The sequence below is a fragment of the Rhipicephalus microplus genome, chromosome 5 (genome assembly GCF_043290135.1).
Source record: "Rhipicephalus microplus isolate Deutch F79 chromosome 5, USDA_Rmic, whole genome shotgun sequence".
Lineage (NCBI taxonomy): Eukaryota > Metazoa > Arthropoda > Arachnida > Ixodida > Ixodidae > Rhipicephalus > Rhipicephalus microplus.
Window position 1 is genome coordinate 182,693,608 of NC_134704.1, and position 23,044 is coordinate 182,716,651.

The window sequence follows — 23,044 nt, forward strand, 5'->3', positions numbered from 1 at the left end:
TGAGGAAGTTCGTTATCACGCGAAGAACGGGTTTCTGCCACTCTCTGAAATCCATGGCGTTCGTCGTAAGTTGCATCTTGGTACTAGGGTTGGTACTGTCTTTGCCGCAGCGGGACGTAGTCCGGCTGAGAGCCCAGAGTATAAGAATGTGGCTGTGCTCGTCGTGATCATGCGTCGTAGGCAGGGCCTCTATCGTATAGACGTGGCTGATACTGAAGTGTGGCATCGGAATCCTCAAAGCCCTCCGCCACTCGGTGCGAGGAGAATGAAGCAACGTTTCGCTCGAGCTCTGGTGGCTGATAGAAGGGATGAGTGCTTGGGCGGTGTGCCACTTGCGCGCACAGGCCGAGTTCTTCACGTACTATTTGCCGAATTGTTGATGCAAGATCAAGTGCCTGGTTGCTGTCTACACTCGCGATGGTCGTCACATTGGCTAGCCTGGCGAATTTCGGCGAGATGCGCCTCGTCTTTAGTTGCTCAAAAGTGTGGTAATCGCAAATGACATCAGTGACAGATGTCAAGGTGTCTTTCGCGGTAAGGAAACTGTAAACATCCTCGGCGATTCCTTTTAGAATGTGCCCGACTTTGTCTTTCTCAGATATTCCGGAGTCAATGGTCCTACATAGCTTTATGACTTCCTCAATGTAGGTCGTGCAAGGTTCACCTCGCACTTGAGCGCGTTGCATTAGCGTCTGTACTGCTCTTTTCTTTTTCGTTGTTGGGTCACCGAAACGCTATTTGATTTCAGAAACAAATCTGTCCCACGTCGTTAGCGTTTCCTCCCGATTCTCGTACCACATTAATGCAGTATCCGTCAGAAAGAACGCGACGCACAAAAGCTGAGAAGCGGCATCCCAATTGTTAGCGGCGCTCACCCGTTTGTAATAGATGAGCCAAGCCTCAACGTCATCTGGTCTGCCGGCGAAGGGACGAGCATCTCTCACTTGTGGAGCCGAACTGGTCGGCGCAGAAGTGGAGAGCGGTCCGTGTTCATCTGCGTTGTGGGACATGTCCAGCCCAGATGGATTCGGTAGAAGTCCAGCAATGTGACGTCTCCGTCGAAGAACTTGCGGTTCAACCTCCGTCTTCGGGTGTAGATTACCAAGCACGTCCACCACAACTGTAACAGCGAACTGTGATAAAATGGTTTTATTTGCAGGAGGTGATAGATGGTCATTCGAAGCAGCACACTGCTTGCTTGCTTGCTTGTTCCTTTTTTTTGTGGCTCTCACCCACTAAGGGGGATTGGCCAAGAAGCCGGTGGTAATGCAATTCAATACCTTTAAATTTTCTGGACAAGGGGAATATGATAGCTGTGTTTCGACTGTGAAATTATTTTGGCGCAATGTAAAAAAAAGCAAAAAAGGGGGGGGGAGCGAAATAATAGGATTTGTTGAATATCTGAGGTGGAATCGTTTTATGAAATTCTTCTGAAAGTTGAATCAATGCAGTGTATCAGCTGAATATTAAGTGGTAGTGTGGCTAGTAAAATTTGAGAGCTGATTGCTGACTCAGCAAGGTAATCTTCTTGTGTTATATATAAATTCGCAGAGAGCCACGCAGATTTTCCTGTCGCTGTGTCCCAATGAAGTGGCCCCAAAAGACAAAATACTGGGAGTATTAAGTGATATTCCTAGTTTTCTGAATAAAATTTCGAAGTAGTTTTTTCTTTGATTTTTGAAACGGTGACATGTGATAATAAAATGGTCGATATGTTCAGGTTCGTTAAAGCTTGCACACAAAGGCGATGGCACCAGACCAGACCTGTTTAGGTAGAAATTAAGAGGCGGTACACGGCAACGTAATTTTGTTATCAAGACTTCCAATTTACGCGTGCGACACCTTGTATTATTCCATGTGAAGTGCAGGTGCGAGAAATCTGGATTCGGTATTATGACTTTTGATGAGTCTTCAAAAAGGGAAAGTTTTCTAAACATGGCTGCTGTTACATAAGCTGTAGGAGGCATCATTGGCACAATCTGAAGATCAAGAGATGTTCGCGCAAGTGTGTCAGCCATCTCTTTTATAAATATACTACGACGGCCTTGCACCCATATCATTCGCACTAGACGAATGTTTGCTGGGATTAATGATTTAAAAGTTTTTAGTACTGCTGATGTCGACGACGATGATAAAAATGAACACACGGAATACGAGTCAGACATTATCACAGCTGTCGAATGAGTCGCAGGAAGTTTACGAATAGCTAGTATAACGGTCATTAATTCCGCTTCAAATATTGGTGTATAATCTGGGAGGCGTAATGAAAATGACCAGAATATTTATTATTTGTATGTGTATTACCACCCTGCTTGGACCTCGAGTCTGCAGTATTGAATAAATAAATAAATAAATAAATAAATATTGGGCAAGGAAGACAGTGTTGACTGTAAATTCTTTTTATATTTAGTGTAGTTTACAAAACTTTGCACCTGGTGATATACCGTCGCTAAAGGAATGCTGACATCAAATACCAGAGGGCAGTGATCCCTACTTGTAGCGGTATCAAGAACAGTCCAAGACGATATTGTCACACTTGTAAATGTCAAATCTAAGACGGACCTCGAATTACATCGAACGAATGTTGGAATACTGGAGTTCCAACAAATAAGGTTATTCCGATTTGTCCAGTCCCACAACCGTTTTCCTGATGAATCAGTGCGGAATCCCCAAGACACGTGATGGGAATTGAAGTCTCCCGTAAATAGTATACTGTTTCTGCAAAAACTCACAGTCACGTCAAGGACTCTTTCATCTTGTATTCCAGCCGGAAAGTAGTTGTTGACTATAGATAGTGGTGCGCATCCGGAAAAGTGAATTTCCAGAACCAATACTTCATAATCGTGTGATGTTTGTTGGTAAACTAAGTGTGCTTTATGACAAATTTTGGATGAAATGAAAAGCATTAATCCTCCACCACGTGAGTCTCGGTTCGGTCGAAAGCACTGATAGTTTTTTAGATAGAAGTTTTGATCCGCAGAAAGCCAAGTTTCTTGTAAAATTATGACGTCTGATGATTGTTGAGAAATTAGGTATAATAAGTCTGTAGTTGCAGAGAGAGTTGAACGGCAGTTCCACTGAAGTACTTTAAGGCACCCTATGATGATAAGCAAGCAGTAACAACTGCTTGATCTAAGATACTGTCTTTTAAGAAGTCCGCTTTAGTCCTTGGTTCCTTCACACTCTTTTTTGTTTTTGGATAAGAAGAAATATTAAGTTCTCTAGTGGGCGATCTGGTGTGTTTCAAAAGGCGAGCATCCATATCTACATCCCGATTACTTATTGATTCTGAATCGGATATACCTTCCTGCTCAGTTGTGTTAGATCAGGAAGGCATTGCCTCATTATCGACACAGATATCTGACTGATGTTCGGCAGGTTTAATGATTGAGGCACTAGGAGGTTGGATATGCTTATTTATTCGATAAGATGCGCCCGACATCTGTGAATGCATATTATTATTGAGTGAGTCGGACAGATTGAGTAAAAAGTTTTCTAATACTTTTTCTACGGCCTTTTCTACCATAGCAGAAATGGACTGAGAAAGTGATGCATCCATAGAAAGAGGTGGACGAGCTGCTATGCTGGCATAACCCTGATTCCTGCTTTGAATTTCTGCAATTGCTTCTCTACGAGAGCATCGTCTCCTTTCAATGATTTCAATCACCTGAAGTTCCTTTGATCTTGCAGGGCAGTTAGGATCGTCTGCAGCGTGATTTGCCTTGCACAAACAGCATGTGTTATTGTCTGATTGACACTCAGCAGTACTATGACCAGCCCCGTATATGGCCCCGCATATGCGGCATCGAGTCTCCGATCGACAAGCTTTAGTACTGTGCCCAAAGCGCCAACATGTAGCACATTGCAGCGGAGGGGGAGCCAAAGCTTCGACCCTATATATAAGCGGCCATGCCTTGATCTCCGAAGGGCGATTTGTTCCAGCGAATGTGGCAATTACAGTTGCAGTGGGAACTTTTTGTTTGTTTTCCTGTTTGGTACAGAGGTAAACAGAAATTACACCTGCTGAGGAAACGATGTCCAACTGATGGTGGGCTTAGTCTTGCGTCTACCCCTCGAACCAATCCTTTGCAGCAAGCTAGATGAGGTCGGATAAAAGAGCTCACTGGATGTGATGCAAAGGTAGTGCTCGTCAGAAGGTCTTGGATGCAGGCCTTGTCTGGTGAGCAGCATAGTATCCCCCCGCGTCCAAACTGACGAACCTCTGTTATCAGCAGAGAGTGGGGAGTGATCGCACGAAGTTTCGTTTGATTGTCTTGGGATTTTTTATGCGGATGAACCCACCGGTGGTCGGCACCAAAGCGACAGGAACGCTATGGGTTTCATTGTGGAGAAACAACTCCAGGGGAAGATCTCGAGGGGGAACAGAGGCTGACCAGAGGGCAGGCCTCTGGCCCGGAGAAGAAACAGACATGAAATAAGAAGAACTTACACCTATTAATGCACTAAAACAGTTCTGCAACCCTGAGGATGGAACAAGGAACGCAGGCGCAGGCACGAACGCAGTCTTCTTCGGACTTTTTCCTGTGGCTATCTAGGGCCAAAGATCGCAGCACACTGCGATCGTTCCAAGACTCTTCGTCTTCCTCTCCTTCTCTTCTATATATTTTACTAATCCGTTTCAATATATATATTTCTGCAACAACCAGCGTCCACTAAAAGAGCTTTAACTGGAAATACAACGTACCGCAATATATCGGCAACGTCACTCGATAAATTTCGAGAAGCTGTGTGCGATACAGACTGGACTGATATAATTACCATTAAAACTGCGAATGACTAATATGAAAAGTTTATAAACAAGCGAAAAAGCTTTACTTTAAACATTTCCTATGCAAAGCTACCGGAATCACAAGCTATTGTGCAAACCCTGCATTTCGAAAGGAATAATTACAAATCAGCAAAACAATTTCCAACGTATTGTAGATTCTCAAAGTGGAATGAATATAGGAAGCTTAGAAATAAATTTAACGAAAGAAATAATCGCAAAAAATACTACTACACACGTGTATTTAGGACTTATTACATGCTCTGAACCAACAAAGTATTGGGAAAATAAACGACACGCTTAATTGAAGAGCAGCCACCACACGAACAGATACAATAACTCTCAATGGTACTTCTATAGGCGGCATAGAACTTGCAGACCAATTATATGACTTCTACGCCGATCATGATATTCCACCTAGACTGCATTTGACTTAATCAAGGAATTCTATATTTTAAAGCCTACTAATATTTCAGAAGCTACTGCGACTTTTTTATCACTAAAAATAGCCACAGCAAGGATATGGACGATCTAGAATTCGATATAATATAAATATGCCTTTAGACCTTCTCGCTCCAGCTTTAACACACATTTTTAACGTATCCCTTCATACTGGTGTTTCCCCTCGCGACAAGCAAGAAGTGCGGGTAGTAGTTATTTACAAAGGTGGTGATAACTACATTATAGACAACTACTTACCAGTTTCTATATTTTCTATATTATTAAGAGCCGCGAAACAGTTATGAATGTTCGTATTGATAATTTTTCGCAGAAACAGACATTCCTAACCGAATACCAGTACCGTTTCCGAAAAAAAAAACGATCTACGGAAACTGCCTTAAGTATACAAAAATACTTCATTTAGAAGATTGAAAAAAAAAAGACTAATGTTAGGCCTCTATAGCGCAACCACTTAAACTTCACCAAAGCATTCGTTAGAATCAACCAACAATTGTTCCAGCTAAAGCTAAAGACATCTGGCTTCCCAGAAATAACGCTTGAACGCATCCAATTTTATCTAAAAAATTGACATCAGTTTGTTCAAATTAATAAAAATCAGTCGCCTCTAACAATGGGTGTGCTTCAGCAAAGCATCTATAGACCGATATTTTCTGTATTACATCAGTGATATTGTCGAAAACTGTGAATATGTAAATTTGACGCATATACTGACGACCGTGCCATTTTCTTTATAGAAAAACACTTCAAAGAAAGAACACCTATAGGTAGTACTGTATGTCACTAAATGCAATAACGGTCGACGAAAATTCGCTTGATTCCAAATTAAACCAAAACATATTGCGTTTTTTTCCGTGCTCAAAGAAGTTCTACTGTAGTCGAAAATAAGAGTGTGCTAGGTTCCTACACAGTTACCATTACTTCCTCTACGAAAAAAGTGGGCGTTATATTCACTTCGCACATGTCATGGAATGATGATGCTGATAATTTTTGCTCTGAAGTAAGAAAAGACTTTGGTGTCTTAAATGACAACTGAAATGTCATCATCGTCATCATCAGCCTGACTACGTTCACTGCAGGACAAGGGCCTCTCACATGTTCCGCCTATTAACCCGGTCCTGTGCTTGCTCCTGCCAATTTATATCCGCGAACTTCATCTCATCTGCCCATTTAACCGTCTGTGTCCCCCTAACCCCCTTGCCTTTTTTTTGGAATTCACTTAGTTACTCTTTATAACCAGCGGTTATCCTTTCTACGCGCTACATGCCCGGCCCATGTCCATTTTTTCTTCTTGATTTCAACTATGATATCCATAATCCCGATTTGTTCTCTAATCCACACTGCTCTCATCTTGTCTCTTAAGGTTACACCTGCCATTTTTCTTTCCATTGCTCGCTGCGTCGTCCTCAATTTAAACTGAACCATTTATGTAAGTCTCCAGGTTTCTGCTTCGTAGCTAAGTACCGGCAAGATACAGTTGTTATATACCTTCCTCTTGAGGGACAGTGGTAATCTACCTATCATAATTTGACAGTCCTTGCCAAATGTGCTCCACCCCATTCTTATTTTTCTAGTTACTTCAACGTCGTGGTTCGGCTCCGCGGTAATTACCTGCGCTAAGTAGACATAGTCTTTTACAATTCGAAGTGCACTATTACCTATCTGGAAGCGCTGCCCTCTTCCGAGGTTGTTGCACATTACTTTCGTTTTCTGCAGATTAATTTTAGGACCCACCTTACTGCTCTCCTTGTCTAACTCCGTAATCATGAGTTGCAATATGTCCCCTGAGTTACTCAGCAATGCAATGTCATCGGCGAAGCGTAGGTTACTCGGGTACTCTCCATTAACTCCTCTCCCTGATTGTTTCCAGTCTAGGCTTCTGAAAGCCTCCTGTAAGCACGCGGTAAATAGCATTAGGGAGATTGGGTCTCCCTGCCTTACACACTTCTTGATTGATATTCTGTTGCTTTTTTAATTGGCGTATGCATGTGGGAGGCAGTGGCCAGATGCTGCACCACGGTGGCCAATCCTTCTCCGGTGAGGGAGTGTGTTACTGGTGGTGGTTACCAGTGAGGCTACACTCCAGGCCTCTTATTGCAGTTCCATAACCACGCGGATTTTTTTTTACTCAGTTAGGAGCTGCGCACACCGGGAATTGAACCACGGACCTTTTGCATGCGAGGCGGATGCTCTAACCACTATGCCATCACCACTCCTAAATGTATTACCTTCTAGAAATAAGCACGTCATTTGTTCTGATGCTTTCCTATCACATGTCAGTCATTGCTCCCTCATATGGGGTAACACAACCGCACTAAACGTACAGATGCCGGAAACACTTAAAGAAAGCAATTTGAGCTATAGCAATTGTCGTTTTTCTCATAACAAACGGAAGAAATTTTTCAGCAATTTCGAATAAAAAAATGTCGTGATATGTGTAAAGTGAAAAACACTACAAAGCTACAAAAATGCTATCCTAAAAAAGCTAGATTGATTTCTAGCCCTCGCCGACCAACAACAAAATAAAGGAAAACGGCCCTTTTGTCACACACTGCTTTTCCTAATTAACCAACGCAACAAACAAAATGTTTTTACTCTAATACTACACAAGAACTAAAATACTAGACCTATTCTTATTGCAGGCTATCAACAAAAAACAACATAAAACAACACCATAAAAGGACTACATGAAACAAATCTGAAATGCCGTTGATTTAACGCTTTTGTTATTGAACTTTCGATGGTATAAAAATTCTCTTTCGGTTTTATACTGCATTTTTTAAGCTTGTTGATAAATTTATTGAATACAAATTTATTCCTTTGACGTTCTTATACAAATTAAATTCTATGTGCTATTTTTTCTTACCATGCAGCGCATGTAACATGTTTTTTTTTTCTGTTGTGCTAAGAGACACCCCTCTGTAGTCTGCCTGGGCAACGGCAGGTTGGTCAAGCCGATAAACGTTCGGCTTTTTCTTCAGTTCTCCTTTTTCCCCTTGCGTAGGAAATGGTGAAGATAAAAAAACTGATGAGTAGAATAATAAATATATGGCTTGATTGAGTGATTGTTTGATAATGTATTGGGAACAAGTACAGCTTATACAAAAGGGGAGTGAAATTTAGGGCGAAGTTTTAAACTAGGTCGCACGCATGAGTGGACCCATGTCGATGGCCATCTTTTCCTCGAAGAAGAGATGTCGAGGGAGACGGAGGCGTTTAAGCGCAGGATATCTGGCTGCCAATACCTATGGTTGCTTGTACAGCATGGTTTGAAAGAATATCATACAGAATCGCTTCCAGAAGTTTTCATTGTGGCTTTGTATCGGCTGGCCTCCTGTACTTATCCGTTCATTTAGCTGAGACGCGTAATCAACATCTGCCACGCAGTCAGGGGAACTTTATTTTTTCATTGTTGTAGCATAGCTGCGCCATCGTGACTTTGCCAGGCCAAGCATTGAGCACAATATAGATGCGACCACTTCGCAACGTCTATGCTAATGTAAGATCGCCGTTTCCTCAGCAATAAACGCTTTCACTGATCAACTACTAGCATGTTTATATGGTGACGGCGCTGCCCAAACGCCGTGTCGATTCCACCGACACTGCTTCCTCCTTCGAAGCCCTTGGGTACATCCGGTTACGCATGGTTAGGATGGACCACATGGAAAAGTAAGTTTGTACCTTTTCGCACCACTACTCAATTAACTAAGCAGCCGTTAGGAGTGCATGAGCGAAATTAGTCGTAGTGTGGGAGAGGAAGGCAGAAAGGCATACAACACATTCAAGTTTCTAGAGAAGGTTCACAAGAACGACATCCATGTACTGCTGCTGAAGTTCGAAGATTTCTACGACCTTCAGACTAATCCAAATTTCAATGAATTTCGCTTCGGCTCGAGAAACGAGAAAGAAGGTGAACCCTTCAATGAGTGGCTGACAGAGCTCAGAATTTTAGCGAAAAACTGAGTTTGAAAATTCAGAAAAACGCTTGCTTCGCAACGTATAATCTTGAGTATACAGGAAAAAATCCTGCAACAGCGGCTAATTGCAGAAAACACGTCGTGCGAGAAAACTGTTAAAATTTTTCGTATTTATAAGCAAGGTCAAGAGCACTATCGCCAGGTCAGTGAAGTGGCAGTGCCGTCACAGAAGGCAGCCATTTGCACAGTTGCCACACGGGCACAGCCATGCCTACGGTGTGGTTATCTTAATCACCGCGGAGAAACCTGCCAGGCGATAGAAAACGCATGCAAAAAGTGTGGTGCTTAAATCATTTTGAGCTGTTATATTCAAGAAATGAGAGGATGTTAACTGGGATGTAATAGGGCTTAGCAAAGTTAGGAGGCACGTGAGGCTTATACAGTGCTGAAGAACGGACACGTCTTATGCTACCATGCATTACTAGACAGAAAAGAACTAGAGGTATGATTTCTTATACGCAAGAATATCACTGACAACCTAGAAGAACGCCATAGCATCGATTAGGGGTGGCAAGTATCAAAATTAGGTTAAAAAATACAAATTTAGGTGGTACAGGCCTACACGCTTACATGGAGCCATGATGATCATTTGGCCGAACGCTTTTATAAAGACGTAAAGTCAGCCATTACTAAAATAAAAACAAAGTCTGCTATTCTGACGAACGACTTCAATGCCGAAGTCTGCAAGAAGCAGGCCGGAGACTTTGCATGGGGGGAATATGGTATCGTCTCTAGAAATGCCAGAGTGGTGTTATTAGTGGTATTAGCAGAACGTAATAACTCACGGTTCTTGAATACCTTTTTTAGAAAAGTGTTACCCCTAAGTCGATGCGACGAAGTCCTAATAGTTAAAATAAAAATCAAATAGATTTTACATTGGGACACTTCGAGGCATTGTGGAGGATTTAGGAGTAGTTGGCAAGATCCGATGCAGTGACCATAGAATGAGCTCGTACGAGCTCGTATTCACCTAGACTTGAAAACGCGAATACAAGAACTGACACGTAAGATGTCCGATAATCAACTGGCGGTGAGAGGGAAAATACAATAATTTCAAGTTTTGCTTCAGATTATATTCGAGGCACTAAACGAGATGACAGACATTAGAGTTGACAAAATGAACGATAATCTTACTATATCGCCAAAGAGTGAGCAATGAATCTCGGAGGTAGAATCACTAGACAGGGCACTGGCAAACTATCTCAGGATACAAAAAATCTTATTAGAAGACAAAAAACCATGAAACTTCATATGCCAACAACAAAATAGAGCTAGAGGAGTTTTCGAAGGTAATCAATAGGCGTAAGTTACCAGACATCAGAAGGTAGAACATGAAAAAAATTGAGCAGTCTCGAAAAGGGGCGGAAGCCTGAAAGCTACGAGGGCAGACTTGTGCATAGGCAAAAATCGAATGTATGCGTTGGTAACAATGATGATGATGATGCGTACCTTCTTATGTGTACTAATCATCATCGGCCCGACCATGCCCACTGAAGTGCAAAGGGCTCTCCCATTATCCGCCAATCAACCCGGTCTTGTGCTTTCTTTTGTTCGGTATAACTGCGAACTTTTTAATCTCATCGGCCCCCCTAGTTTTCTGTGTACCTTTCGTGCGTTTGCTTTCTCCGGAAGTCAAGTCGTTTTTTCTGAATGACTAGCGGTTATCCTGCTTACGTGCTGCGTGCCCGGCCTATGTTATGTTCGTTTCTTGTTTTTGATTTCAACCATGATATCCTTAATTCCTGTTTGTTCCCTGACCCATTCTGCTCGATTCTTGTCTCCTGAGGCACCACCTCCAATTTTTTTTCTATCGTTTGCTGCGTTGTCCTCAATTTGGGTTGAACCCTCATTTTAAGCCTCCAAGTTTTTGCTCAGTAGGTAAATACCGACAAGATACAGCTGTCAAATGCCTTCCACTTGAGGTTTAGTGGGAGACTACCAATAACGATATGTAACCAACCCCATTCTTCTAGCTATTTCCCTCTGATGGTTGGGCTCTACAGTTACTACTTGTTCTATGTAGACATATTCCTTTACAACTTCTAGCGTCTCTCAACCTATCACAAAAGGCTGTTATCGCCGAGATGGCTGCACATTACTTTAGCATTTTGCATATTATATTTCAGACCGAATTCTCTGCTTTCCATGTTCAGTTCGGTATTCATGAGCTGTAGTTCGTCCTTTAAGTTAATCATCAAGTCGATATCATCAGCGAATAACAGGTTACTAAAGTATTCTTCATTATATCATAACCCTGATTCTTCTCAGACTAGGGTCCTGAAACCTCTTGTATACACGTGGTGAATAGCATTAAAGAGGCTGACTATGTGTATTACGGGTCTTTTAATGTACACACGCTCTTGTTCCCACACTAAACAAATGATTTCACTGATGTACCCATTTCAAGGCATGTCTGCACTAGTTAGTGATAATCACCATTTAGCTAAAATCTATGTCCACGACTGTTTACTTCATGCCTAATTTATTGAATGTACTTACTTCAGAATCCTACAACCCTTCTAAGACAGTATTTAAAAGTTCCGCTGGAACTGCGTCAACTTAGTATAATACTAGTTTTGTCTTTTAAGATGTCTAGCTTTGTTTTGCATTGGGATTGTATCGGGCTTCACAAGAGCTCATTGAGATTACAGTGAGTATTAGTGTGTCTATATATGGCTCATCAGTGCAATTAGCTCTGCCGCCTGAGTACACGTTCATTTATGTCACTTGTGAAGACTGGCTGCAACATTTTCACTTGTGTGCGAAAGGTAAGGTAAGATGCGAACATGCATCCTACCACTCAATACTGCGTATTCAGAAATAAGCACTATCCACAAAAATCTATACAATTGAAGTTCGAAACTGGGGGCTTTTTACCAGAACCAGTTTAATATTCAACTTGAGTTGCCGAACACGAACGAATGAGAACCCAGTTCATGCCCAGTAGCCTTCACTGGGACTTGTGTGATCCCAGTGGATGACCAACAACATCCTACTGGGAATCGTGTGATCCCAGTTGACAAGCAGTATACTACTGGTACCAATTCACTGTCAGTTCAAAACTAGCAACATATACTGGCACCAGTAATGTTGGTAATGTTGCTGGTTCAAGACCAGCAACATCATACTGGCACCAGTAAACTATCAGTTTAAAACCAGCAACGCACAAGTGGTACCAGTACAGTACCACTTCAAAACCAGCAGCCTTGTGTTGTGACCATTTGAAACCAGGTCACTTCCAACTGAGACCAGCACATACCTGTTGAAACCAGTAGAGAAAGTTTCACTGGGGTCAGAAAAAGCTCTCTAACTTGCAGGATAAATTTTGTCTCAGGACGACACGAGTGAGGGCCACGAGCACTATTACTGCCTCTTGACCTATTGTTGATGTTGGAACTCATTTTATAAATAATTCTACTATTGACAAATGATCAAGCTGTCCATGCTCGATTATTGTTGATCTACTTCTGTTGACTGCCTGTCGTTTATTTACGCAATGTGTCGCGAGAATCATCAATTCAGCCCATCTCATCGAACACAAAGATTATCTACAGTACAAAGCGATTCTTCAGCGCACGTCTGCGATACCCACTCATGAACAAAAACAAAAAACGCCTCTTTTTAACGACCAATGTCAAATAAACAATATTCTGTAGTTTTTGTATGCTTCACCCCTAACAGCTTTTCATTGTGGTGATGCTCACTTGCGTTTTTTCTTCTTCATGAGAGGGCTGCAGTATTCTGTTGCAGTTTACTTGCGACATATGCTTTTTTCAGGCTTGAATATTTGGGGAAAAATCACAGTAGAAACATATAGAATGTGGTGGGAGACCACCAAGCATATTGACAACCTGTGAGATCAAACAGGCATGGCACTTCGCTTTCGCCATTTTTTCGCACAGTAAAATAAAGGACATATATTTCGTGACACAAGTGTTAATTTACGACACCCACCTTCAAGACGTCCACCGTTCGTGAAGAGCTTTTCCAAAACATATGTGGCTGAGAAACATTCATGTATAGTCCATTTTCAGACTATGCATTTTGCCTCTACAAGCTCTGTTTTGTTTGAATGCATTAGAAATTTCTAAACATGAAAAGACAGACAATGGGTTTTAGTACTTCATTAGCATCAACGCAACAACATCCTTATGCCAATGTAAAAATACATTTTAACCAACTGTACAGAACGTATGCTCGTTAGGGAACACAGGAAACAAAGACTCAGCCACGCCAAAAGTAAAAAAATTCATCACACTTCACGTTGCCAGCCTGAAATTGCAATTCAGAGACGGTATGCACAGAAAACTTGGTATCCGTTTACAAATGAAGTCAGTTCGATAAGCAAGTGAACGCTTCAAACACTTTTGAGAAATGTATCTGGCCATTTAATCGGTATATTGCTGTACTATTTTTTATATTGCAATAGGCGTGAAAATCTGTTACACATGACTGTTCAGTTGGCCTTCTTGCAGAAAGACCTGCGGTGTTGACCATTGATACACCTGCCAAAATATGTAGGCGTGACTGCCGCTATTCATATGTCTTTAAATATTGATACACTTTTTATAATTAAGCATGAGAACTTGGCTTCACTTCACAATCAAGATTTACTCAAACTATTATGCATAAATAGCGGACCATCGGTTAAGGTATACATGCCAGCTTGTAATATGAACTGCAAATGGTAATGTAGCTAATCTGTAATAGATCAATATGACGCTCTTGTGAAAGTGCCAAATGAAAAATGAAATCGAATACAAATGACTGGAAAGTTTTATTACGCAATAAGAAGTTTTAAATTAAACATTGCATATCAGTGCTGGTAGTCCGTTAGCAGGAACGAGCCTAAAACTGTATAAGTCCTGAGGTTGAATAGAAAAATGAAGAAGCTGCAGTAGAGAATGTTAAACAGCAAGGAAATATGTTTAGTCAATATTGGGGTTCACACTCCTTTCCAAGGCTTGCAAAATTTTTATGATTCGTGCTGTTATTGGAAAGTTTGAACGCAGCATCGTGCATAATACTGTGCAACAGTCCTAATGCTGGTAATTCTAAAGGCTCAGAAATGTACAAGATTAATAATATACTGTAATAATAGGCACAAGGCTGCTTGCAGAACAGCCCATTCTGTAGACGAACAGGCGGACCAGAACTCTTGCTGCTCCAAAACAAGTGTTGAGTCTTTCCTAAAACAAAAGATATCGTATAACGAAGTGTGTTAGACTTCCTACGTCTGTACAATTCAGTGTCCTAATAGGACTTTTGAAAAAAAATTCCGAATACAAACACAAGATGCTGTTTCGTGAGATCTTCAACAAATGTGCAACATGCTTCTATTCTTTTAAAAAAAGTAGATAGACATAGCAATATGATACAGAAAGACAAAGTTTATCGCTTGTCTATGTTTTTCTAATATGTTTGAATGAGAAACAAAATAACAATGTGTGAATGCTCGTCTGCAGTGTTGCTTGTCGTTTTGTCCAAGCAACTGCTACAAGAAAAATTATTCATGCTTTAAATTTACTACACGTTCAGTTGAATATATCATTTAAAACTTGGTATAGATGGAACAAAATCTAAATATATATTTATAAGGCATGCTACAGTCCACAAACGGTTGTATAACACGTTCACGTTGGTACAGGCTACCGGTTGGTCAAGGACTATGCTCGTATTAAGTGGCCACAATGTTACAAGCATAGATGTGCTTGCCGATTCCCCACATTTATCAAACAAAACTGCAAAGGTGATATTCTTGTTACGAGAAGTCAGAAATAATCCGACAGTTTTTCCGATGTTAGATGTCATCATCCACTGGTGAGTCATGGCGCATCTGGAACATACCTTGAGCGGCCCACCAGTGGGAAATAACAGAAACTGAGACCTCAAAAAAGCTTAGTGCAGCAAACCGGTTAATGTAGATTCAAATCTAGAATCCTGCTTATGCCAAAGGAGTACCTAGACCATGTTATAGTACTGCTTTCATATTTGACTAAAATAACGCTGCATAAAGCGCCTGCCTAAAGTCATGCACCATGCATGCGCTATGAAATTTTTTATACTGTTTGACATTACTTCAATAATACCTCACGAAAGCACTGGACATGCAATAAACTTGACTTTGGAGTGTAAATGTATTGAAAAGTGTTCAGGACCATGATAACTTAAATCACGAGTTGCATGCAGCCAATTCTTTTACCGTTCACCTCCGTTCATTTTATTTACTTGTGTGTAATGTCAAATAAACCCCCCCAGGCTGGATCAACCTTGTGATTTTGAGATAGCATTTGAGAGCATGGAGGCAGCCCATTACCTCTAAAATCTAATAATTCACTTTGTTGAGGGAATGCTTTGAATTAGCCGGATACACAAAAACGTCTAATGAAGAAATACTAAAACATGTACTTAAGTTTTTTGGTTCAGAGCTCAACCTTACTTTTTGGCAGTCGTCACCAGACAAACATTTGAGTCACAGCTTTCAAAACAGTTTTGCAAGAACAAACTACAAGAAATATGTTGAAATCTGCATTTATGATCTGCTACAGATATTCGAAGTACTTTGACGAATATTCCACTTCATTTTAGAGGCAATGTATTGAATACTAAAATCTGGCTAAGACCACTACAAATCTTCCAAATTTCACCGTCTTGGTTGCTAGCTAGACATTTTTCTCATCAAGGCACTCTGTTGCAAATTATATGTAGTGTTATAGGTTTGACATTGCAGATGCAGAGTCTGCATACTGTATCAGGGTGGCTGAGATAAGGGATACCATGAAATAGAACTCAAAATAGTGATATTATCAAGGTTTTGACTGTATCAACGATTTACTTTGTTACAAACTGGTATGCAAAACAGAATTCAGAAATGCGTTCTATTTCATCGTCCTACCAAAATGAGATTGCTGCTAACAACCCCGCTTCTGTAAAGCATCCAGATGGGCGTTAAAAGTTCTTAGGGAGTTGCTGGTGCCAATAGATGCAGATCATAGCATGCATCTTGAGGGCTACCTGCAAAGTAAAAAAAAATTGTACAAGTGTTTTGTAATGACTCCAAATTGCACGCCTAACTGATGAGCTGTAAAGCAAACCACTACTGAATTCAGATTACTAGCATAAATTCACGTTGACGTCCATGCATAAAACACGTTTTTAACTTTTAATTTAAATATCCTGAAGCACACGAACGCGAAAAACTGGTTTAGTTCACAATACACAAACTGGCAATGTAGTAAAGCCTTTCTAATTTTTAAAGAAATATATTTCAGAGGGATTCCATCAGAGGGCGCCGACTAGTTCAGTTGTATGAACGTCGGCTGCTGTTTTACTAAATCTTTTCGGATGCAACCCTGTGGCTGAGCTTCAAGTCCTTCGACGCAGTTTGCGCTACCTATCAGACCGATACCAGTCTTTCCTCAGTGAGTGATCCTAGTGTTAAATTTTTGGAACTTTTCTGCCAGGCCACGTCGAACGCATCCCGCGTCTCTTTTGCCGTGCCTCGCGCGGCCTCTTGCGCGGCCGTGCTTTTGTGAACAAAAACATGTCTGTGCAAGGGGAAGTAGAAGGGGTGGACATTACCCCTGAAGAGTGCCTTGAGTCCGGCTGGACAATGGCCGTTTCGAAGTGCAAGCAACATGGTGCGTCCGAGCAAGAAGCGCATGCAAGTTTGATACAACGTGGTGGCGTCTCTGGTGGAGGTCGTGCACTTACCGGCACGACCTCCACCAGAAGAAACGTCTCATCGCTGCTTCGAGACTGCCTCACCTACCAAAGGAGCACTATAGAGTCATCGTAAGAACCCGAGAAGGCATTAACTTCAAGAATGTTAGTCAAATCAAAGTGGCCAATGCTTTGATGTTGCCAGCACAACTCATCCCAGCTGAGATAGCCGATGACATTGTGTGCCCCAACCCTACGCAGAACATTTTCGGCGTGAGGAGACCAGCTGAAAAGAACGCCCAAGCATATTCAAGAGTCGAAGCAATCACAGTCGGGAAGATCAGCTAAGAGCTCAGCTCGTACTTTGGCGCACCAGACAACACGTGTAAGGGGATCCTCAGAGGCGTCGATTTAAACTTCAATCACGAGCAGCTGAGCAGCATGATTGTTCAACCAAAAAACACGAGAGCACTAGAGGTCAAGCGTATAAAAAACACCACAATGGTCATCGTTCTCTTTGACGGCTCGAAAGTGCCTAACTACGTGAAGTGTGGACAAAGTATGTTACAGTCCACACTTTACCGTAGACAAAGCGATGTGTGCTATGCATGCTGAAGGCTATTCTATCGCGTCGACGTGTCCCTGGTGCCAGAAGATGCGATTTGCAGACGTTGCGGCGAGGCGTCGCCGTCCAAAGATCACGTTTGCACCCCCGAATGTGCCCTATGTGCAGGGCCTCACCCTACAGCGGACAGGCCTTGCAGACAGCGCTTCGAAGTACCATATGTAGTTTGCCGACGAAGACGTGAATGTCAACGCACCAAGTCCCCAGCGCCGACCGGCACCGAGCACCTGCGGCGCCGCAGCAGATCGCCGTCTAGAGGGAGCACTGGACAACCAGCGCCACGGTCATTATCCAAAAGCGGTCGCTCCAGATCTAGGGGATGCTTGCAATCCAAGGGCCCATCTGCTGTTCGACTACAAACGCCGCCCGCCGGGGACACTCGCTGGGTCAACGTGTGTCAAGGAAACGCCATCCATGGTAACCAGAGAAGTGCCTCCAATATCAGAGCATGGCGCGGCTAGGATTACACAATTCTAACGCAAAAGCGCTTTGCTAAGGAGTGCTTTTCAGCGTCTTCAAGCAGACGTAGCTGAACTAAAATTGGCGGCCACGTCGTCGTCCTCGCAGTCGCCTTCCCCATCGGGAACAGCAGACGTGCCCATTAAGATGTCGTCTGAGGCACCTACAAACGAACGTCCCGCAAAGAGAGCTCTGTCCGAGCCTTTACGAGATGACGGGGTGGAAGATCCTAAATATGACTTTAATGAGTTTAAAAACAGCATGAAAGAATTTCAGGCTGAATGGAGAAACACGCTCAAGTTTCTTAGCGAAGCGTTCTCAACTTTGAGCATGAGGATTGCAACACTCGAAGCCAAGAGTAATAGATGGTCATCAGGTTCGACAGTGGCAAGCCCTTCATTTTCGTCGGGTATCTCCAAAGCTAGGACCATTCTAAAGGGTGGAAAGCAGACCTCTATAGGTAATGTGCCGCAAGGCAAATTCAAGTAAAGTTGGAATCATGGTGGGTCCAACTGGAAATAGTAACGTCGTAGTTTGGCAGTGGAACTCTTGTGGATCCCTGAGTAAGAAGACGGTCCTCCAGCTATTCATTCAGCCGCATACTAACAAGCCGGAGCTTGTCCTACTCCAAAAGACATTGACGGACTCATTTACCCTATCGGGCTATAGGTATACTGCTTGTTCGGGCAAGATAAAAGAAGTATCTGCACCCTTGTCTCGACGAAGTTTACCACCGTAGCTCACGATCTTTCCATGAGCCATAGTAAGCCTGAGCACTTGATTGTCGAGGTTATACCAAGCGGGCAGCTTCAAAACAGCCTGATTATTTTGAACATTTGCAGTACTGCTAGGGACATGAGACAGCGCTTCACGTCTCTAATATCCAGGGCAGTAGGAAAGGCAGCAGGGGCCCCACTCATTATTGCTGGGGACTTCAATTCCCACATCACGAGTGGCGATATCGTCACACTAACGCTAAGGGTAGAGATCTCTGGCAGGTTTCTTTAGTCTACAACCTAACTCTACTCACGAATCCTTCATTTCCTACTACAATTAGAAATGCATACTCCAGAGACACTACCCCGGATCTAACATTCATGGCAAACTTGGGGCCAGTAACCTGGCACATTCACAACGAAAGTCTCGGCAGTGATCATTACATTCTCGTCACTTCGACAGAAATACAGAGCAGACCTTCAAGAGAATTTCAGTTCACGGATTGGGATCGTTTCTGTGAAATCAACGCGCAGAAAAGTGAGAGCCGCGAGTCTTCTGATTCTTTCAATCACTGGGTGGCACAGTTCAAGGAGAATGTAGCTGCAGCTACCAAGTCCATAGTTACTAATCTTAGGGCTGACAGAATGAACATCCATCTAGCGCATTTGCTAGAAGCTAAAAACGCCCTTCTACGCAGATAGAAGGGACAGAAACTGAACCGTAGGGTGCGGAAAAAAGAACTAAGCTGAATCACCTGAATGAGGAACACTGTCAGACACTCTCTAGACAACAATGGGATGAAGTTTGCAACTCGTTTGACGGCTAGAAGCGCACAGGAGACAGGTGAAACTTCCTGAAGCACCTGGTAAAAGAATCGACCTTGAAATCCCACCAGAGGGGCGCAATAGACAAAATCCTCCATATCGCCAAACAAGAAGACTCGGAACGAAATGTTTTCGAACGCCTTGCTTAATGTTATCTGCCAGTTGATGTCTCGTGTGCTGCAGACTATCCCCCTTACGAGAGTCCGCGCGTGGAGTCTTTAGACAAACCTTTCAACACGGCTGATGTGAGGGAGGTTCTCATGAAACTGAATAGTCATTCAGCCCCAGGTCGAGACGGTATCTCAAATCAAATTCTGCATAATCTGGACGATGCTTCCATAAAATATTCACGGACGAGATTAACAAGGTATGGGAACACGGCGCTGTCCAGGAATCGTGGAATCTGGCGTCAATCATCTTTATTCCGAAACCAGGACGTCCACTGAACTTTTGTAATCTAAGACCCATATCTCTTACATCCTGCACAGGAAAGGTGGCCAAACACGTCTTTAATAGCCGCATTACTGAACACATTGAAGACCATGGTTTATTTCCGTGCATGATTGAATTTGGACCGGCATTGTCAACCCTAGATACCATGAGGTTGATGAAACACCATATTATCGACGTTCAAACGAGAGATTTCAGGGCAATCTCGGGACTACATTTAGAGAAAGCTCTTGACAATCTCTCCGATACTCATATCCTCAACTGCATCTCTAGTTGTGGCTTGGGGCATATATTCCACGCATTCATCAGCTCTTTTCTCAAAAGCAGAAAGGCCATGATTAAGATAGAAGATCTTAGATCTGAGCCCTTCGTTATTAGTTCCAAAGGTACACCACAGGTTCGGTGGCCTCACCACTTCTGTTCAATATAGCTATCTGTGAGCTTTCCAAGAGGCTTTCGCAAATACAAAGCATATGTAATACAATTCACGCCAATGACATCACTGTCTGGTGCACGGGTGACAGTGAGGGGAGAGTATAAGAGGCACTCCAACAGTATGCACAATACAACGAATATTTTCTTTGTGGCACTGGACTACGACTCTCTCCAACCAAGTTGGAACTTTTGCTTTACAGACCTAATAGAAGGGGTGTAAAGCCTCAAGGCTGGATTCCTCTTCGAGATATTAATATAGTGCTTCGCACCAGCTCTGGTCATACCATACCCAGGGTCGAGGTGATCAGAGTTCTTGTAATGCTTATAAAGGCGAATGGTACAATGGGACAGACCATACACAAGCTCACAGCTAAAATGGCAAGCATTATTCCGCTTATCCTTAGGGTCTCCGACTCTAGAGGTGGCTTGAGAGATGAAAATTTACTATGGCTATTCTACACTTTCTTAATAAGCCACATCACTTACGTTGCTGCAACGCACTGTTGTCAAAGCCATGCAAAGGGTAAGATTAATCTCCTGATCCACAAGAGCATCAAAAGAGTGCTAGGGGTCCCTTCGGGTACCAGTACCGAACGCCTCATACCGTTGGGTATACACAACACGTTGGAAGAGACCATCAAAGCACAGCATTTGGCTCAAATGGCCAGGCTCTCCTCCTCGGCTGCAGAAAGGAGCATCCTCACATTTCTAGGGTATAGTGCGGTAGAATAAGAACGTAGTCAGTCTCTCACTAAGAAGCAAAGCGCCACCACTATGGTCACTGCGTTCCCCCGAAACGTACTCCCGCAGCACAACGCAAACAGGCGGAAGGCCAGGGGTGAAGCACTGCTCAAGAGTGTTCGTGCAAACCCCTAGTCTGCACGCATCGTATACGTGGCGCAATATGGTCGAACAGCCAACTTCTTGGTCGTTGCAGTTGACCACGCAGGTTGTGTGATTCACTCCGCGTCTATCAGGAACACCACTCCTGCTAAAGCTGAACAGGTAGTCATTGGTCTCGCTCTCTTCGACGACTCCCGGCAACACATCTATACATACTCACGAGTGGCAGTGCAAGCCTCTTTATCTGTATCAGTATCGGCTGAAGTAGCTGGCATCTTAGGTAATAGGGATATTTCCAAACACGCCATAATTTCGTTTCCGGCTTACCTCGGATCACATCTGGCCTCCATGGTGGTGGTAAAAAACATTTATTTAAGAAAAAGTCTACTAGAGAGTGCCGACGGCCTCCATGGCAAACCTAAACGAGATCGCCCACGGCCGAGCACGTGAACTTCCTCACCATGCTGGGCAGCCTGCGGGACTTCAGACTCTAACATAATGGCCTTTAGGGATGTTCTCCTCACTTTCATTGAGGTGACCAAACGTTATCAGCTGGACAGAAGGATTTTCCCCCTTCCTCATAAGCAACTTTGTAGGGCCTAGGCATCTACCCTCCGCATGCTTCAAACCAGGTTGTACCCCAGTCGTCGTTCCCACAGCCAGTTTATTGAAGGCATTGATCCAACATGCCCAGATTGTGGCGCCGTATCTACGCTAGACCTCATGCTCTGGCAGTGCCCTCATCACGCGATTGTCGGCACATGACCGAAGAGGAATGGAGCTCTGCGCTCAGAAGCTCAGAACTTGCACATCAACTGTGGGCGGTCCTAAAGGCCTACGACGTGACGGTGAGGCTCGGCCTACCCGTTCCGACGCGGGAGCGGCCCGATGCTCCACCTTCTTGAGGTAGTGTTTATTAGGACCTCAATAAAGTTATGTGTCGGTCTGTCTGTATATTTTAGAGCTTTAAGATGTCTGTTACTGCTGCTTTCATAAATCCTTAGGTTTAGATGCATTGTTGTGCGTTTAACACACCTTGAAGACGGGCTTCATGGGGTATAGTTTGCCTACTTTACAGTCTTTTTTTCTGTGAAGCCTCACTCTGATATATTTTACCCTCTTTTGTTTCCACAGCAAGGTCAACAACACCTGGCTAACATGTCAGTCTTCCCACTTATGTTTTCCTTTCCTTGTTTCAAAGAAAGTCTTTAAGCCCTTCAAAATATACACGACAGATTCAGCAGTTTATGTATAGAAACTGCGTAACCTTTATCACCTTCACGCAAGATAAGACCTCATGGTGGTGTAGTTGGTGCATACTGATAATAGGTTACTTCGCACACGAAAAATACTGTACACAAGGTAGATACACGAGAGACAAGCACTTCTCAACTGTGTATCTCCATGTGTGCTGCGTTTTTGTTGCCGAAGTACTTCACGCTATAGCCAACCAATTTCGGACTGCCTGTGTGAGTGAAACCAAAAATTAAATACTTGCACTTTCAACCTCACTACACCTACTTTATCGGAACCAGAGCCTTTGAGTTTCTTATAAATTAAGTTGTTTGTCAGGTATCATGCTAATGAAATATCTGAAAACAGAACATGGTACAGCATGTAGTAGACACACAACAGAACGTCCTTTTTGAATTTTTTCTGAAATTATCTGGTGACTTGATGCTACTGCGTTCTGAAGCTGCAGTAAACTCACAATTTTCATGTTTGCCAAGAAGATTAATGCAGGAACTTTGAACGTGGGTCACAGAAGTATATCATAACAAATGACTAAAAGTTGTCGTGCCCCCAT

At 42.9% G+C, this 23,044-nt stretch overlaps 2 protein-coding genes across 3 annotated transcripts in view; one reads left to right on the plus strand and one right to left on the minus strand.

Moving 5' to 3' along the window:
• LOC119173605 (venom metalloproteinase BumaMPs1) overlaps nucleotides 1–23,044 on the plus strand; it is a 513,062-nt gene that overhangs the window by 485,029 nt on the left and 4,989 nt on the right. The gene's annotated exons all lie outside the window — the stretch shown is intronic.
• The window catches only part of LOC119173303 (uncharacterized), a 509,098-nt gene continuing 499,556 nt past the window's right edge, over nucleotides 13,503–23,044 (minus strand). Inside the window, exon 21 of one of the 2 annotated variants that reach the window (XM_075896271.1) lies at nucleotides 13,503–14,411. In XM_075896271.1, coding sequence (XP_075752386.1) covers nucleotides 14,301–14,411 — 111 coding nt within the window. In that variant the 3' untranslated portion in view covers nucleotides 13,503–14,300. Of the gene's footprint in view, nucleotides 14,412–15,961; nucleotides 16,237–23,044 lie in introns of those variants that run through there. The other variant, XM_075896272.1, reaches the window with a different exon arrangement.